The sequence below is a fragment of the Nothobranchius furzeri genome, chromosome 2, assembly GCF_043380555.1.
Source record: "Nothobranchius furzeri strain GRZ-AD chromosome 2, NfurGRZ-RIMD1, whole genome shotgun sequence".
NCBI lineage: Eukaryota > Metazoa > Chordata > Actinopteri > Cyprinodontiformes > Nothobranchiidae > Nothobranchius > Nothobranchius furzeri.
The window spans coordinates 55102172-55122089 of record NC_091742.1 but is presented as its reverse complement, the minus strand read 5'-3'; the positions used below and the strand labels follow the sequence as shown (position 1 = coordinate 55122089).

At 43.5% G+C, this 19918-nt stretch overlaps 1 protein-coding gene across 1 annotated transcript in view; it reads right to left on the bottom strand.

The window, feature by feature from the left end:
* Nucleotides 1-19918, bottom strand: part of rell1 (RELT like 1) — a 47070-nt gene that overhangs the window by 4638 nt on the left and 22514 nt on the right. Inside the window, exons 3-6 of the mRNA XM_070546640.1 lie at nt 19029-19100; nt 15264-15318; nt 10348-10596; nt 6060-6183 (exon numbers count right to left, since the gene is read on the bottom strand). Of these exons, the coding sequence (XP_070402741.1) occupies nt 6060-6183; nt 10348-10596; nt 15264-15318; nt 19029-19100 (500 nt within the window). The remainder of the gene's footprint in view (nt 1-6059; nt 6184-10347; nt 10597-15263; nt 15319-19028; nt 19101-19918) is intronic.

Genomic DNA, 19918 nt, shown 5'->3' with positions numbered 1-19918 from the left:
ACGCAGGCGCCGCTTTGTCTTTTAGATGTATTAAGCATAGACGAAGAGTCGCTCTTCCCTTTTTTATTTGTCCAGATTTCACATTTAATAATTTCATACACAAAACAGCTTCTGAGAGCTGAAAGTTTTTACAGCAAAATGTCAACGAGTTGTTTGACATCACGGACTCTTTTATAGCTGGGATTGTAACACTTTGGTTTATCGAAATCAAGAGTTTTCTACTTGGTTAAATCCTTCTCATACATTTATCTAAGACGCACCAACTTTATGACACGGGTTGCTGGGTCCAATTTCAGGGGCTCCATCTTTCAAAGGCTAATTTAAAGTTTGATTACGTCGCAACGACACGATGAAGGCGGTCCAAACTTGAAGGTTCCTCTAAATCGGGGCAGATTTTCAGGAGGTAGAGCAGGTTGCCTCATGATCAGAGGATTGTGAGAGAGATCCCAGCTCCCACCAGCGGGATTCTGCTGTTGTGTCCTTGAGCAAGACCCAACTTTCCTTTGTTAAAGGTAAAGTCTCATTAATCGTCATACACACTGATGTGTGTGCGATATTAGTTCTCCACATTTGACCCATCCCCGTGGGGAGCGATGAGCTGCAGACTCATGTGCACTCAGGTACTATTTGGTGGTTTAACCCCCCAATCCAGCCCGTTAATGCGGAGCGTCAAGCAGGGAGGCATTGGGTCCCATTCTTAAAGTCTGGTATGACACGGCTGTGGATTTGAACCCTGTTATCCCAGTGCCAGGGTGGACACTTATACCACCAGGCCACTGAGCTGGCGTTGATGGTGGTCAGAGGATGCAAAATGGCAGCCTCGCCTCTGTCAGACTGCCCCAGGGGGAGCTGTGGCTACATGGTAGTTCATCACCAGCGGTGTGTGAAGGTGAGTACGTGAATAATGGAAAGTGCTTTATAAATCCAATCCATTTTATTAGGATTTATCATTAAATGCAGCCCACAAATGGGTCTGTGTGTCCTTGTTGGCGCACCCCATCCCAGGAATCGTTGCAGGCTCAACAAGCGACATTAGTTCTTCTAACTAGGGCTGCAACAAACGATTATTTGGATAATCGATGAATCGGATGGGGTCTCGACACGATTAATCGATTAATCGGATTACATGGGGAAATTTTTTAAAAACTGCTAGGGAAACGTTATTTCTCTCCTTCCTTCACTTTATTTAACACAACATTATTAGAAAACAGTTCAATAGCAGAAAAACAACATGCCATCACCTAAATTGTCTTATAAGGTGTATAGACAGAGACCCTACGCTACATCTATCTGTGACCTAAAATGCTTGGTCCAATTAAACAGCTTAAGGGCAATTCTCATCTGTTTTGTTTGATCTCATCTGTTGACATTTATTATAACTGGGGATGTCAAACAACTAATTTTTAAATGTAATTAAACATAGGCTGTGAATTAATCAAAATTGATCACTATTTCAAAAAATGACTGAAAAAATAAGTTGTCACACACTCCATGGAAACTTTCAGAGAATCCACAAATAGTGGCTTTCAAATGGTTTTATTACTTTCTGCAAGTTTAGAAAAGCAGATGAGACAGCATGTCTGATAATTTAGTTTTTCATCTGATAATATTAGAACATGTCAGTAATGTCTGAGGGGCTTTTATAAACACCGTATAACTAACACTACTGGAGAGGGTAAGAATTACACAGAGGCTTCTGGGGAGCCCAGTTATGGGGGGGGGGGGGGGGGGGCATTTTGCCTTGGCCCCCAAAATGTCTTGAAACAGCCCTGGGTATGTGACTGAGTGTTGAAGGTGACCTGAATCAAATTTATAAATATTACATGTGTGTAACTTATTGTTTTATACAGGTAAAAACGTGTAGTGGAGATAAATCTATCTACATTTTACTTTTCAACACTTTGTTTTGTTTTGTTGTTTTTATTGAACTATTTTCCTGTCCTGTCTGTCTCTCATCTTCCTGCATCTCCTCTTAATTCTCCAGAAAAACTGCTCCCTGGATTCTTACTTTTTCACCTCATCAGTTACTTCTGAGCAGATCAAAGATCTCCTGACCGCAAAGCGCAGAGCGCGTTTTCGATGCTGCGTGAGGTGAAATCACCGCAGCACAGGTGATGAGCTCCGCAGTAGCAGAGCGCTGCAGGCACAAATAAGGCAGAAAATAGAGAACATGTGCAGACATGAGCGATCGTGTGCTAATTATAGTTTTTTGGTTGCGCCACTTTGAGAATGGACCATGCGCTGGAAGCAGCTGCCTGGATCGCTGCGCAACAATGCGCTGTGCCGCTCTCTGCTCAAAAGACTCCAAAAATGATATAATATAGAAAACTTTTTTCCGGTTCCCCTGGATGTGTAGGATATACAGCCGGACATTTTCATCAATACAAGAACCCGCAGTCCGGACGCGCCGGACAGAGAGTGAAAAGTGGACACGGCCGGGGAAAACGGAACGTACAGTCACCATAGTCCTCATAAAGCGGGAAATTATAGATACAGTATTTTGCTCGTGCCCTGCGCCCTGTAGAGTTCGTGGGCCCTGGGCAATTGCCCAGTTAATCCGGCCTTGGGCGGAACCGGTTCGCAGCAGCGCGAGTCCCCCCGCTCATCTAATAAGCGTCGCGCTCACGACTTTAGACTCTTTTTTTACGAGCTTAGGGCATGTCTAGCCTGTGTAATAATCCGGGACTTGGATGAATCACTTTTGAAAATTTTTTAATTTACCCGGACACAGAGTTCTCTCCTTCCTCGCTGATGATCCCGACATGCTTGCGTTTAAGACGCTGCATCATCCCGTGCCATGCTAAGTCTGACCTAAACGTTGCAGGTAACGCATGTCTTCGCCTGATTTAACTGAAAATGCTCCCAAGCTTTTGGAAGAGTTGTGCGACACAACGAATCGATGACGCAATTCGTTGCCAACGCTTTTAGTAATCGATTTTCATCTAATTTATCGATTCGTTGTTGCAGCCCTACTTCTAACCATGGCAGACTGAGTGGGACAGGATTACATGCAAGTAAACTAAAACCAGGAGTTAAACAACTAAAAGCTCAAGGTGTTTGCAGTTTCCTTATTTTCTTGTTAAAAAAATCAAAAGAAGAATCCTCAAAAAAGCTCCTGTGGAGGTCCTGTAGTTGCCAAAGTTCCATTTTAACTTCTGATCAACACCATCATTGTTGTTTGGCAACAGAACATACAGGTCCTTCTAAAAAAAATTAGCATATTGTGATAAAGTTCATTATTGTCTGTAATGTACTGATAAACATCAGACTTTCATATACATTAGATTCATTACACACAACTGAAGTAGTTCAAGCCTTTTATTGTTTCTAATATTGATGATTTTGGCATAGAGCTCATGAAAACCCAAAATTCCTCTTAAAAAAAATTAGCATTTTTCATCCGACCAATAAAAGAAAATTATTTGAAGGCTGACTTCTTTTGTATTAAAAATAATTATGTTCAATTATGCACTCAATACTTGGTCGGGAATCATTTTGAAGGAATCACTGCTTCAGTGCGGCGTGGCATGGAGGCAATCAGCCTGTGGCACTGCTGAGGTGTTATGGAGACCCAGGATGCTTCGATAGCGGCCTTAAGCTCACCCAGAGTGTTGGGTCTTGCGTCTCTCAACTTTCTCTTCACAATATCCCACAGATTCTCTACGGGGTTCAGGTCAGGAGAGTTGGCAGGCCAATTGAGCACAGTAATACCATGGTCAGTAAACCATTTACCAGTGGTTTTGGCACTGTGAGCAGGTGCCAGGTCATGCTGAAAAATGAAATCATCTCCATTAAGCTTTTCAGCAGATGGAAGCATGAAGTGCTCCAACATCTCCTGATAGCTAGCTGCATTGACCCTGCCCTTGATAAAACACAGTGGACCAGCACCAGCAGCTGACATGGCACCCCAGACCATCACTGACTGTGGGTACTTGACACTGGACTTCAGGCATTTTGGCATTTCCCTCTGCCCAGTCTTCCTCCAGACTCTGGCACCTTGATTTCCGAATGACATGCAAAATTTGCTTTCATCCGAAAAAAGTACTTTGGACCACTGAGCAACAGTCCAGTGCTGCTTCTCTGTAGCAGTTCCAGGTCAGGCGCTTCTGCTGCTGTTTCTGGTTCAAAAGTGGCTTTACCTGGGGAACGCGGCACCTGTAGCCCATTTCCTGCACGCGCCTGTACACGGTGGCTCTGGATGTTTCTGCTCCAGACTCAGTCCACTGCTTCCGCAGGTCCCCCAAGGTCTGGAATCGGTCCTTTTCCACAATCTTCCTCAGGGTCCGGTCACCTCTTCTCGATGTGCAGCGTTTTCTGCCACACGTTTTCCTTCCCACAGACTTCCCACTGAGGTGCCTTGATACAGCACTCTGGGAACAGCCTATTCCTTCAGAAATTTCTTTCTATGGCTTACCCTCTTGCTTGAGGGTGTCAATGATGGCCTTCTGGACAGCAGTCAGGTCGGCAGTCTTACCCATGATTGCGATTCTGAGTAATGAACCAGGCTGGGAGATTTTAAAAGCCTCAGGAATCTTTTGCAGGTGAGTTAATTAGCTGATTCAGATGATCAGGTTAATAGCTCGTTTAGAGAACCTTTTCATTATATGCTAATTTTTTTGAGATAGGAATTTTGGGTTTCCATGAGCTGTATGCCAAAATCATCAATATTAGAAACAATAAAAGGCTTGAACTACTTCAGTTGTGTGTAATGAATCTAATATATATGAAAATCTGATGCTTATCAGTACATTATAGAAAATAATGAACTTTATCACAATATGCTAATTTTTTTGAGTAGGACCTGTACACCATAGTAACTGCAGGAATAAGCATGACCTAAATTCACAGCTTCTTGTCTTCACGGTCAGCGAAGGACCTGACGTACCAGTGTTGGGAATGTTACTTTTAAAAAGTAATTAGTTACTTAGAGTTACGAGATTATAAAAGTAACTATTTACCATGAAAAATAACTACTTAGTTACTTTTTTCAAGTTAGTTACTTTTTCATTAATGAATGCAAGAAAAATGGGTTCCCCTCTTAATTAAACTTATTTAATTTACTATAAATGACTACAATGGTGAAATATAAATGACTAATGACTGGAACATAATAAAATGTATGTCAAAATGTTTTTTATAAACCTGAAAAAAAAAGCACTTAACAGGAGGAACTACTAACAGGAACATTACACTTATCTAGACTATTAAAAGGTCATTGTGTGATATTTAACAAGACCCCAATCAGCTAAATTTTACAATTGCAAATAGAAACCCCTGTAAAGGTTCCCGAGCCTTTAAATTAGGAGTGGGGAACCCTGGTCCTCGAGGACCGGTATCCTGCATGTCTTTGCTCCAACACTTCTGATTCAGTGGTTGGTTCACCTGTTCTGCAGCTCATCAGGCTCTGCAGATGCTTGTTAATCACCGGCTGAATGAAATCAGGTGTGATGATGCAGGGTTGAAACTAAAATATGCTGGATAGCGGCCCTCGATGGACCAGGGTTCCCCACTCCTGATCTAAACGCTTAGGAGTCAGCCTAAGCATTTTCTTATCAGTAACAGAAATGACGTTTTGATAAAAGACGACTACAATTAATTTGTTTGCTCATTAATAAAAAAAATATTTTTTTTAGTGACGCAGTTATTTTAGACGCCATTATTCTCATCACTGCACTGTTGTGTGAGACAGTGAGAACACTGAGGGTCTCCACCCACCCGGCCAATCATCATCGTGTTTGTTAGTGTGTTACCGACACCTCTCTCTCCCTGGCTGCAGCTGAAGTGTGGCGGTCAGGAAGCCTCACACTGTTGCTCAACGTTTAACAAGCACATAGTAACGCACAACCTTCTGTCCCCAGTAACGGTAACGGCGTTGCAACAGTGGGAAAAGTAATTAATTATATTATTCCGTTACCTAAAAAAGAACGCGGTCATACTTAAACGTCGTTACTCCCAACACTGACCCTAACCCGGGTAGACCGAGTCCAGGTGTGCAGAATCTGAATGTGGACACAGCCTCAGTATAAGAGACGATCGCGAGCCTGGTTGAGTGGACCAACCTGTTGGGACTCTGATGTAGTTTGGCTGTTGAGTACCATCTCTATGGAGGATGAAGGGATGCTCCCGTTTGAGTCCATTACTCGCCGATCTCGGGCTGGTTTTTCTGTCTTTGTCACGCGGAACCTGAAAAGGAAAAAAGTCCTTCATACAGCAGAGATCTGACTAAATCCTTTAGTCTGAAGATGTTTTTATAACTGCATAAATTCTCTCTCTCTCTCTCTCTCTCTCTCTCGCGCGCTCTCTCTCTCTCTCTCTCGCTCTCTCTCTCGCGCTCTCTCTCTCGCGCTCTCTCTCTCGCGCTCTCTCTCTCGCGCTCTCTCTCTCGCGCTCTCTCTCTCTCGCTCTCTCTCTCTCGCTCTCTCTCTCGCGCTCTCTCTCGCGCTCTCTCTCGCGCTCTCTCTCGCGCTCTCTCTCGCGCTCTCTCTCGCGCTCTCTCTCGCGCTCTCTCTCTCGCTCTCTCTCTCGCTCTCTCTCTCGCTCTCTCGCTCTCTCTCTCTCTCTCGCTCTCGCTCTCTCGCTCTCGCTCTCGCTCTCTCGCTCTCTCTCTCTCGCTCTCTCGCTCTCTCGCTCTCTCGCTCTCTCGCTCTCTCGCTCTCTCTCTCTCGCTCTCTCTCTCTCGCTCTCTCTCTCTCGCTCTCTCTCTCTCGCTCTCTCTCTCTCGCTCTCTCTCTCTCGCTCTCTCTCTCTCGCTCTCTCTCTCTCGCTCTCTCTCTCTCGCTCTCTCTCTCTCGCTCTCTCTCTCTCGCTCTCTCTGTCTCGCTCTCTCTCTCTCGCTCTCTCTCTCTCGCTCTCTCTCTCTCGCTCTCTCTCTCTCGCTCTCTCTCCCCTAAAGCCAATCACACACCACAAAGCTTTAATCAAAACTCCAGATGAGTGTGGGCATCTCCGACCACACCGTCATCCTAATCTGTGAGTAAATGAAAAGCAGCTCTTCTGCTTCTCTATCAGCTCTCTTCAGGACACCCGAGGACGAGGCTCCATGAAAACGATTTCCCAAGGGACAGACGCCATTTTTTTCCCAGTTTTATTACAACTCTTGTTTTATTCCTTCCCCCCCCCCACCCCCCCAACAGTTTTCCTCAATCAGCTGAACGAACCGGTCTGCTGCTCTGAGACCGTTTGATCTGGCTCGTTTACAGAAACGCACAAGCTGCCGGATGGGTAATTTCAGCTCAGATTAGAGGAGGACTCCTGTTTGTGATTTAATCTATGAACAAACAGAGGGGCCTCAATTCTCAAGACTAAAACACTTTTGATGTCGGCATAAAACCCAAAGAGCTGATGAACATATGGGGGAACTTAATGGTTTTAGGCTTGTAATTCACTCATTTACAGAACAGTTATGGTTTCTTCTCATTTTGATGACGTTTGTGCTAAATGTTGGGAAATGGACGATGTTTAACTTCCATTATCGGAAAGTGAATTCATAATATCCAGCTGAAAAAAGCAGCCATCTTCTTTTTGTGCATTTGTCTGTCACATGGTCCTTGACCTACACACAATTAAGGTGCAATTGCATTGAATCTGAATCAACATGACTCAAAAATACATAAAATAATGTTTCTTTGAATGAAAGGTTTCCCGATTTATTTATTAGGAAGTGGGGAATTGTATACTAGAACCAGCCACTAGGGGGCAGTTTGTTTTCAGCTCTACTCACATCTCGTCTAGTTCTAGGTTGATGGTTCACCTTTATCCACGTAAACATTAAGGAATTGTCCTAGTGGGCTCAGAAAAGGACAAGCTGACGTTTTTAGCATCTTCTTTCTTTAAAGCATTGCTTCTCGTTTGAGGAAGCAGGAAAAAAGCAGATCTGGACAGAACAGCCGAACCCCAGCTTTCCACTGGACGCATAAGCAGCGCATAACGTAATAGTTGCGTTTTATCCGAGAACTCTCTGCCCACCAAGAGCGTTTCAGACTTTAAGTGGAAGGGTTTCACGCAGCTGGACCACAGACAGGCAGAAGAAAGTTTCACAGGAAAGAACGTACTTTTATAATAAAGCTACATTAGCAAGTTTGGAAAATTAATTAGGTTCAAACGTTTGTTTTCATGCCTCTTAATAATATTCTAACTTAGTAGAACTATAAATATGATAAATGATGATGAATGACCCACACTTGTATAACGCCTCTCAGAGTAAGGACTCCAAAACGCTTTACACTACAGTGTATCATTCATCCATTCACACACTGATGGTGATGAGCTACAATGTAGCTACAGCTGCCCTGGGGCACACTGACAGAGGCGAGGCTGCCGAGCACAGGTGCCACCAGTCCCTCCTACCACCACCAGCAGGCAAGGTGGGTTAGGTGTCTTGCCCAAGGACACAGCAGCAGAATTCTCTGTCCGGAGCCGGGATCAAACCTGCAACCTTCCGATTACTGGACAACCCGCTCAACCTGTTGAGCTACTGCTGCCCCCCATATATTGTGGAGACTTAAAATAAAACAACTATTGAACCATACCATTGTCGGTCTCGCTTGACTGTCCTATTTTTGCACTTCCCTGGATCCTCCACTCATTAAACACTCACGCATTTAGCAACACCACTGGAATGAGATGTTCTCTAATAACACAAGAGAAGGAGAAACGGCCGGCTGCTACCACTTCAACTTTAGGACAAACTACCAGAGTCCCAAAAAGAAAATCACCATTTGAAGTCACGGACAATAAAAGATGTTTGGATATAGAAAATGACTATAGGTGTTCAGCACCATCTTGTGTCCTCTGACAACGCAGGTTTCCAGTTCCGAAAGAGAAGATACCCGAGGGGAGGGGTGAGTGTTCTGTGACTGCGTTTGCGTCCCAAAGCTAGCTTGTTCTGTAGCTTCGCTCAAGCATCTTTAAGCAACTGGAAATCTGCACATTTATTTTGAAAGTTTCCAGATGTTATACACTGCTTTCGTTTACGACTTCCTGTCTGGCCCGATCTGAACTGCTAAGGTCGACCCATTCTGGAGGTGTGATGCAAAAAAAATACACTCGAAGCATAAGTGACACATCCCTGCTGTTTTAGGATGAATCCAGTTCACATCGGTGGAAATGCACCCATCCATTACAACGGCGGGTAAAAGCTGCACACTACATTTCATGAAAGTTAAACAACACTTGATTTATGCTCTCCGTCAGCTCCATGAGCACGAGACACTAAGGCTGCAACAACGAATCGATAAAATCGCTGAAAATCGATTACTAAAAGCGTTGGCAATGAATTGAGTCATCGATTCGTTGTGTTGCACAACTCTTCCAAAGCCCCCCTCCCTTGCTCATCCCCTTCCAAAGTATTCTGAAGGCTTCATTTCTGGTTTTTTCATTTTTTGAAAAATTAGGCAGAAAGAGGTGTTGTCTGGCGAACCGCATGGTACACATGGAAGGGGCTGGGTGGAGTCAACACTTTCTTACTTGCTATGCTAAAAGTTCATGTTGTGTCATAATAGGCTGACTTTATTCTTTCTGATCTCCAGGGCAAAACAACAAACACTGAGCAGCTTATTATTGTCAAGCAAATCATGCACACCTCAACAAGCAGCAGTCGTCACAAATAGCAGCTGTAAGACATTTTAGGTGATGGCATGTTGTTCTTCTGCTATTTAAGTATTTTCTAATGATGTTGTGTTTAATAAAGTGAAGGAAGGAGAAAAAACATTTCCCTAGCAGTTTTTAAAAATTTCCCCATGTAATCCGATTAATCGATTAATCGTGTCGAGACCCCATCCGATTCGATTATCCAAATAATCGTTTGTCGCAGCCCTACGAGACACACACACACGCATCGACGTAGACATTTTGCCTTTGGACTTCTTCGTCAGCTGGGGAGCGTTGCAAAGCAATTCTTCACCAGGACAACAGAGGGCGAAGTGCTTTTCTGAGGTATCCTGTCATGTCTCTGGTCCAAGATAGTCATTTACTATTGTGTTTACCAATCTAGACTCGTTATGTAGAGCCAATCTAGCACTACAGTAGCCTAGAAGGGACAGTTCAAACACCGACTATCATTTTATCCATCCTTTCTGCTCGGTGGAACTTTAACAGTCTTCACCTCCTCTCTGCCCACCTGTGTAGTTTCCAGGTCACCAGTCTGGAGTCACTAAACCCCTGAGAGTATATTTAAAGGAGGAATTTTTACTGCTGAGTTAATGTTTGATCGTTACAGCCGAGTGGACTTCAAATCCAACAAACTGTAGAAGTCAAAACCTTCTCAGAAATACCAGAGGTTGTAAAATCTCTGAAAAGTCGCAATAAATTGTTCCTTTTGTTTGTTTTTATTGACCATGTCACACCCACCTGCCCACAGACAGGACCGTGACCTCTCCCAGGTGACTGCGGCGCTGCTCGGGTTTGCGGGCTGACGGTTTCCTCATCAGCGGCCATTTTTTCTGGCTGCAACGGGTGCAGATGTTCTTGTGTCCCGACAGGCCGCCAATGGTGTGCAAGTGGCTGCAGGTGTGTTTGGGAGCTCCAGCGGGTGCTCCAGGTGACACGGGGGTCATGGGAGGGGTGGACGGTCCTACGGAGGTGGGAGTGACCGGAGCCCTTGAGACAAAAACAAAACCATTATCCCTGTTATCAGATAGGAAACGTTTAGGAAAAGCAAAGTTTGTAAACAAATAACTTCAGTTTGATTTACTTGAATGAGAAAATCTCTCGACTTAGTTCTGCTGCTCATCTTTTACTACAGGCCATCATCGCAGAGCGACATGGTAATAATTCATACTTACTGACAAGATGCCAGAGGACCAAAGAAAATGACTATGTCTGTTTGAAGTTAAAAGAAAAAACGATTGCAAATATCAAAACATCATTTCTCTCCTCTGGGAGACAAGATTTTTCTCTAAAGAGCGTCAAAAGGAACTAATTAGAGCCAACTTGCTAGAGACCGTGTCAGTTTGTCTTCTCCAGCCCTGGAGAGCAGCTCCTTGTTTACACACAAAGGTAGAGTAAACCGCATTACCACACGCTGATGTAAACATGCACAGCTGAATTTAAACGTGTGTGCATGTGCCGGGGAAACGGCAGAATTATTCGGAGTTGACTCGTCTTCAGCAGGCATCACAGAAACATGAATACATGCAAAGAGACAGAAGGGGACGGTGCAACTAAACACGGTCAGAAACACATCTGGGTCAAAAATATTCTACAAAATGAAAACAAGTCGTTTTTTATGTCATGGAAGAAATGGTCACTCCTAGTTTCTCCATTAGGGTTAGATTTAGATCTATGCATACTTTTCTGGATGATTAAAGGTGCTCAAATACATTTCATGTGGAAAATAAAGCCTTTCTGAGCTCAAAATCAGGTAAAGTAGAACCTGGTTTACCCCCCGCTGAAAACTTTTTGTGATTATGAGATTTAAAATGTGAGTTCTGTTCATGAGATGGTATAAAAATTAAGACGTAGCAAAGATAAACGCCTCCTGTAGAGAATCAGAGCGATGGTGGAGGACAAAAGCCTAGCCACAGCTACAGTTGTTTTCCTGGTTGTGGCGTTCCTCCTCCTCCAAGCCCGTCTGTCACCCTACCCCAATGGATCCCATAAATCACGCCGACCGATACTCCTCTTCTCCCCTATCCACCATCTCTAAGTGATCAGCTGGCAGGCTGCCCAAGCTGGCTGAGAGAAACAGAAAGATGTGGACTGTTACAGCTGGAGAAAACGGAGCGCCGTAGAGTGGTTTGAGCTGAGGGGGTGAAAAAACGGTGGAGGAAGACATCTGGAGAAACACAAACACATGAATGTAGCGGTGATTGTGTCGATATGTTTCTACTAGGGCTTCATCCTGTGCACAGGTATGGCTCCCACAGCTCACTCGTGGTAATCCAATAAACCAGAGCAGCCCGTCTCTTTAACTGGTTTCCTTCCACAACAATCTGTAGAGAGGAAATGAAGATACCAGCGGGGGAAAGATGGAGGGAGCTCACTTCGCTAACTCGATTTACTAGGACTCCTCTGTCACTCGCGTCTCCTCCTCCAAAGAGCCCGTTTGCTGAGCTCCCCCTCCCGTGTGCTTCTTGTTTTCTTAGCTTGTTAAGATGTTCAGACAAAACAGCAGCATGAAGACGAAAAGTCTGAGTCAGCTCGCACCATCAGTTGGTAAGAGGAGCGGTCTTAATTCCAACTAGAGCTGTTTTTACAGGACCAGAGCGTTTGCAAACGGGATTTGCCGAGGCCCCCTGGGGAGGATAAAGGTCGTTTAGAAGATCAGACCGTGGCGGTAATGGGGCGCAATCGTGGCAATTTTATAAAAGATTAGGTGATGGCGGCGTAAAGGGGGTATGGGGGCGGTCTCTGCGCTGCCGCAGACTTCCGTTTATCTTGGACATAACTTGCTTTTTATTGCGATTGAAGCCGTGATCGTTACGTTTTTTTTAACAAGCAGCTCCTAAAGGTGTCTGTCCCCATCAGTCCCTGTGCAGTCTCTGGTGGTCTGAGCTTCAGCTCTAACAGAGAGGCTCGTGGAGCGCTGCGGCGCTCCAGTTTGCCATCTCAGCTGATTTTGTTCAAAAACCAAACCTTATTGCCCGTGTTTACTTTCATTTTCAGTAAATTTACCATCCAGAGCTCAGCAATAACTCCCCACGTCATCATGACATCTGCCTCTGTTGCGCCAGGGTGCATACGACGACCATTACCGCAATATTACTACCAAGCGAGGCGGAACGAATGCCGCAAAATTCACACTACGCCATGGCGCGTTTATAGACATACCACTGCAGTAATATTACAACGATTTTCCGGCATGGCCTATCTTATCAAAGAGGAGAGATGGCTTTCATTTAGCCATTATTTGCATCAAAATGGTCCAATCAGGTCTGAATCAAAGCTATTAAAGGATATGATGCAAATGAGCGGTCTTTGTTGCCTTGGTTACGCTTACTACGCCAATTAGTAGATTTACAATTAAAAATGTTGGTCATTTTCATAACAAGTCAGTGTTTTGTTCGGACTTCAAGTCAGTATGCTTTCTTAAGCCGTTTTTATAAAACGCCGTTGAATTGCCGTAACGCTGAAGCAGCATCAGGGAGCCTCGGGTCGTTTATAAGTGGTCAGACAGACAATTGCCGCAAAATTACTACCAAGCAAAGTGGAACGAATGCCGCAAACGTTTGTGCATCGTCATGCTGGTATGGTGCGTTTATAAGACACACCATTATATATGCAGATTTTTCGGCACGGTGCGTTTGTAAAAAGGGCTTTAAAATATAACAAAATATAACACTAGTTAGCTTAACCATTCACTCGTCCAGTTATTTGTTACTTTACCCGACGCGGTTAGGTAGGAAGGGGAGAAAAAAACAACACCTGCTAACATTCAGATAGAAAAGTAACTAAGAACGTTGCTCATAGGATTACAGAACCGAAGTATTTAAAGTCCTCTACCTTCTTTACTTCTGCTCCTTGTTTGGATGCAAGAAAATATCAAAACAGTAGAATATTGTGACATTTCATGTTTCAATATGGAATTGATGTTTAAAAGCAGTGTATCGATTTTGTATTCAGAATTAACACAAACATTTACTGTATTTTTGTTTGGTGCAACTCAACCTCCGACAGCTAGGTGGCAGCGGTTCGTACCACCTTCCTTCTGAGGGACTGCGAGATCTCGGAAGCACCTGGCCTTACGATTTCCAATTAAATTCAGTCTTGAAAATTCCAAATATCAGTCTTTTAGTGTTGCAATATGTCGTATCGTCTCTACTGTATTGCGATATACATATATCGTATTGCCAGATTCTTGCTAATACCCCCCCAACTTCCTGTGACATCACTTGTGTCCTTCTTGTTTACACATTCCTCTCTTGCTGCGACTATTCTTCATTCCTCTCTTTTTTCCAGGACACATCTCCACCTTTCTAGCTCTTCTTCTACCAGTGTCCTGCTCTCACTGCAAATGCCAATGTCATCTGCAAACATCATAATCCAAGGAGACTCCTGTCTAACATCATCTGTCAGCCTGTCCATCACCAGAGCAAAAAAGATGGGCCTTAGCATAATTAACAAATATGAATGTCTGACTAATCTGAAAATTAATAAATAGCAATATTAACTGAGTTATAAGTTAACAAACAAAAACTAAAGACTGTTTCCTCTCGTTTAAGAGGCCACTGTGGATCTAATTTATAGTGAGGAACTTAAGTATTTGAACTTATGTTCTTTAGACATTATACGAATGTGTGCAGCAGTGCAATACTGTACAAATACATTCTTTACAAATCATACAACGTGAATTTTAGAGCCCTCCATGATTTCCAAAACTGGTAAAATCACAGGTGTTCAAATACTTTTGTTTTTCGTTGTAGGTTTGTGGGTTTTCCCTGGATTGGGTTGGGATGTGTCCCAAACATCCATAATGACAGTTCTTTTTATTAGTTTGACCTCAGTGAGGCGTTTGTTACCAGCTGTTTGTTTACTTTTAGGATTTCAGTTGAACCAGCTACCGATTTTCCAGGGGAAATAATATTAATGTAGCTCAGAAACACTAAATATTTAGTGTAGAGCTTCAGGATTTTACTGAACTCAACAGAGGTAGTTGTTTTTTTGCTGTAAATCCTCCACATTGGTAAGTGTTGACTGATTAGACATGGACTTATTTTAAAGACCCAAATTAATTAAAAACTTGGAAATGCCACAAAGCATTTAGATGGCCATCGTTTGCATCATGCCGAGTTAACGGTCTTCTGCAATTATTGATTATACAAAAGTCAAACTCAAACCAGCCCATAATTAAACATAACATTAAACTTCTAGAGTCTAATTAATTAATGATAATCACTAGGCACTATTTCAGGTACACGTCACCAAGTTTTAAGAAAATCAAATGATAAATAATCTAGTTAAACTAAATATTTCAGATCTGATGGAAGCTGCAGAAGTTGGAAGAGACGTTTTACTTTTCCTCTAATTTATTTACACTCACAGTTCCAGTACACTATCTGGCTAAGAACCCACTAAGAAAATATGCCAGGGTGATTTAATAATCCCACAATGGACTGACGTGAGGCGCTGCGGCAGCGTTTGGGGAACGCTCTCCAGCTGCCTGCCCTCAATCAATCCCTGCCAATCTGGAAGTGAATCAGAGGAGAAATGTGGCCTCGTTGCTTTGAGCGTTCTGGTGCTGCTGGTTCTCAAAGAAGCCTGTAGTGCCCTCTGGTGGAGGGAAGCAATTACAGCAGGTTAGCAGAGTAAAAGAAGAGGACGCTCACCCTTCTGAATCGATGCTGTTCTCATGAATCATGGCTTTAAGGGCATCGGAGTTTGCTGGGGGGAAAAAGAAAACAGTCAAGGGTGGGCTTTATGTTTCAGGTGAACCTTCTTCAGATCAATAGTCTCCAACACAAAGTGTTTCTGCCGATAGGAAAAGCAACATGACCACAGCACATTTACATCTTTTCCCCTCACGCCCAGCTGTGATGTGTTCACCGACTTCGCCATCAGTGCAGTCATTGTTAGGAGGGCCTGTGAGCAATTAGACCACTTATGTAAGAGTTGTGTGGTGCAATTCCTGACATCTGACCCAAAGCTCTGCCTTTGTCATCATCGGGAAATAGCTTCGAGTGAAAAAAATGATAATAAATAAATAAAAATCTGGAATGTTTGATAAGGTTTAGTCATTTTATTTGTCTCTGATTTCATGGTTATCTTCAGAACTTTAAAGGGACCTTTGGCCATACTTTTACAAGTGAAACAATTACTTTTGATTTGACAAATTTAGAAATGTTTAACATAACCAAGAAGGACCAAAAACAGTCAGACATTTGCTAAATTTATGACCACTGAAAGACAATAAAAATTTTGATTACTGTTATTTTTGGGGGGCTGCACAGTGGAGCAGTGGTTAGCGCTGTTGCCTTGCAGCAAGAAAGTGAGCTCAAATCCCAGCCTGGGGTCTTTTTGCATGTTCTCCCTATGCACGCATGTTTCCTCCAGGCACTCCAGATTCCTCCCTCAGTCCAAAAACATGACTGTCTGATAGATTGGTCTGTCTAAATTGTTCTTAGAGAGGTGTGTGTGTGTGTGTGTGTGTGTGTGTGTGTGTGTGTGTGTGTGTGTGTGTGTGTGTGTGTGTGTGTGTGTGTGTGTGTGTGTGTGTGTGTGTGTGGTGTGTGTGGTGTGTGTGGTGTGTGTTGCCCTGTGATGGGCTGGCAATCTGTCCAGAGTGCATCATGCCTGTTAGCCAGGACACAGCTAGCAACAGGCACCAGCCCCCCGTATAGACAACAGATGGATGGATGTTATTTTCTGATTGAACATAAAGAATTGGTTAACACAATGCAGTGATACCACTGAACCGCCAGTAGAGGGCATAGCTTCCTCTTGTCTAGGAGGCAACAGAATGTTAGTTTTCCTTCTATTTTTACTTTTTGCTGCAATTAACATAATAACTAATAGCGAATATCAATTATGTCAATCTTCAAATGTACTTTTACTGTAATCTATTATTTACGGTGAATCTGTCTCACATCTACTCAGATTGGCATGGGCTGAATTAATAATTTCCTGCAAGCAGAAGTGAGACTGAATCTCAGTTCAAGTATGATGAACATAATGAGGAAGCTCATGGCAAACACCCTGACACACAAATAGAACTATATAAAACTTGGGACAATGACAGTGAGTCATAAGACGGTACTGCCTTCATGTGTGTCGTGCTGCGCGGTTGTCACCAGGAAGGTATCCCGTGCCAAGCTGCTCTCATGCGCAGAGATCAGTCGGAGCAGATTAGCCAACGGCAGGAACTACTGAAGCGCCTGGGTTTCAATGAAAATCTGAGCAGTGCTAGATGTCACTTCAGACTAAAGGAGATGCCGGTAATCATCAAAAACAAAGAGGAAGAATAACAATGTTCAACTATTTTATGATTATTTCTAACCAGAGTTTCTCAAAGGGTGAAACAACGGGTCGTTGGGGTAGGGGGTGGGGGTGTGCAGAAACCGTTTGTTCACGGAGGTTCAATCTTTTAGGTGTTGACAACCTTAAGTTAAATTTATAGATCTTTTATTGATTTGGTTTTAACGTTTAGTTGTATTGATTGGTACGACAACCTGCCTGTGAAAAATAAGGCCCGTCTGATAGGGACGGTTCTAACGGAACCCTACAGAAAATCTGGAAGAGACGGCTAGTTAGGAAAGTTAATTATATAGCAGTAGGAACTAACCTCTGCTAGAGGAGTTTGCCCCCATCCCCTCGGGGAAACTGTTAGGGTTGCCACCAATAAGACTACATTTGAGACAACAGCTTTAAATCGTCCGTGATCATCTAGGGGAGGGCCGGACCATCTTTTGTTTTCTGATGGAAGTTATGATTTAAAACTACGTCCTCATGTGATCACCGCTCCTGGTCCCATCATCTGTTGGGTCAACTATTTTACACATCCAGGTTTACTGAATCAATTCAAGTTTATTTATAAAGCGCCAAATCACAACAAGAGTCGTCTCAAGGCACCTCACATAGTAAACATTCCAATACAGGTCAGGTCATTAATGGGCCATTCCCATCTGTACCGGGTCGGCCCGGGCCGGGTAGCCCCAGTCGGCCCCAGCCTGGCCCGGTTGATTCCACACATCCTTGCCTTAAGCCCATGTGGGCTGATTCTACCCACCAATCAGAGGCTTGCTCTAATGGAAGGTGTGAATCTGATGTCAGCAGTGGGTGTGTTGGCCCTGGTCGGCCTGAAGCAGACCTCCTCGAGAAGAGGGCTGAGAATGAGCCTTGGTTGGCCCGGAAAAATACCAGGCCACCCAGATATGTAAACAACCTACGCTAGCCCGGCCCGGGCCGACCCGGTACAGATGGGAATGGCCCGTTAGTCAATCAGAAAAATGTTTCCAATATAAGGAACCCAGCAAATTTTATCAAGTCACTTTACAGCAATCCTCATACTAAGCAAGCATTTAGCGACAGTGGAGAGGAAAACTCCCTTTTAACAGGAAGAAACCTCCAGAGGATCCTGGCTCAGTATCAGCAGCCATCCTTCACAACTCACTGGGGATGGAGAAGACAGAGCAGGAACACACACACCAACACCAACTCCAGCTCACCCACCTACACACAGGTTGGTTCCACAGAAGAGGAGCCTGATAGCCAAAAGATCTGCCTCCCACCCTATTTTTTAGATATTCTGGGATTAGTTATCTTTACTATGAGGTGTAAGGATTGTGCATCTGAGAGAGCAACACAGCTAAGCGTGTGGGTACCGCCCTCCCAAAAAGAGTCAAACAGGTGTCACAGGTGACTAGAACCTGATTGGCTCCTCACTAACAGTTTTTGGGCTGCTGCCATCACCACTCCCTCTCTTACAATTAAAAGCTAAGGCTTTTCATTGCAATTGGATTGACATCTTGGGGTGTGTTTGTGACGTGGTTCTGCTATCGAAAAAAATCATACGGTCTAGAATTCCACTATGATTAGTTTAAGTGAAGCTTGCTAGCAAGGTTTTAGATAATTCAAGTAAAAACTTTGACTAAACTTTCAGCCTCTTATACACCGTCAGAAACATTGCATGAATAGTTTTATAAACTCAACTCAGGCAAGCATTACTCCTCATGGTCTCCTTTGAAGTCATTCCTTATTTAGTCCCAGCCCTAGGAAATCATTCGTATCCATCAGGATACTCAGGAAACATCAATGAGATACAGGGTTATAGCAAAATGTGTTGTATAAAATGCTGTCAAAACCAATTCCATCCATAAATTCCACTACAATTGTCCTGAATGTGAACTTTCATCAACAACCCCTCCTGTTTTCCTGAGAGGGGTCACACTCACACAGAGCCGAAAGTCCAATGCTGGCTTCCTTCCTGACTGTTGTGTGAAAATGTACCCTCCCAAACAAAATGAAACAGGAAATCCAACAAGGGGTGGTGGAAAGGTGGCAATAATAATCAATCCCACCTTATCACATTAAACATTTTTAACAATCTGCACAAAGAAAGTTGCATCAAATGAGACAATGGAAGGACGAGCAGTTACCTTCATTCTTCATGATGCAGTGGACGATGTGTCCGACGGTGTCATTGTTCTCACTGAGTGTGTCATTCAGCTCTGGAAGAACATGAAACGTACCCAAAGTTGTGTTAGGATCATAATTTTAATTGCTGAATCACAATCGCTGACCTTAAACCAAGTGGGACCTGCAGTGCTTTGGATGATGTGGGTTCTTTGTCTTTGAATGTCTTCAGAAAGGGACAAAGTGTGCTTTTTGAGACCGTTAAGCCGACTTCGTGTTGTCAAGACAAGTTCTACTCAAATGATTAATTCTATTGGTCTGGTAGTGGCTCATGAAACTGACCACAGCTTCACAAATATTGTGGTTCATCACAATCATTTCATGATATAACCATGAAGAGGAGTGACTTTTTCCATAGAGGACCAAGTTGGTTTAGGTAGCCTTTTTCCTCTTACTCAACGAAACCATCATTTGAAAATTGGATTTTGTGTTTTGAGCTATTTGAAATTTTCTTCTCATCCTGAAACAGTTACGTGGGACAAAGAAGCAAAAATCAAGTACATGTATAGGGAGCCTACATTACACCCATCTACTTCTGGACATGGGGCCCCAGAAGAACACACGCAGTCAAACTAGCAGAGGAATATCCAGAAACCAGACAAGCATGATAGGCAAACTGAAAGCTAGTAAACACACAGAGGAGGGAGGAAATTAACCTCTCTCACACAAAACCTTCAAGACATTAAATATCACAAAAGTACAGAGGAGAAACAGGATCAGAATTATTCCAGAAATTCCTCTTACCAGAAGAGTCCTTTCTTTTACAGCCAAGGCTGAACAAAGCAACACACAAGTGATCACCCACAGCCTCCTGCTCGGTTTTAAACAGGTTTTTGGACATTTTACATGACAG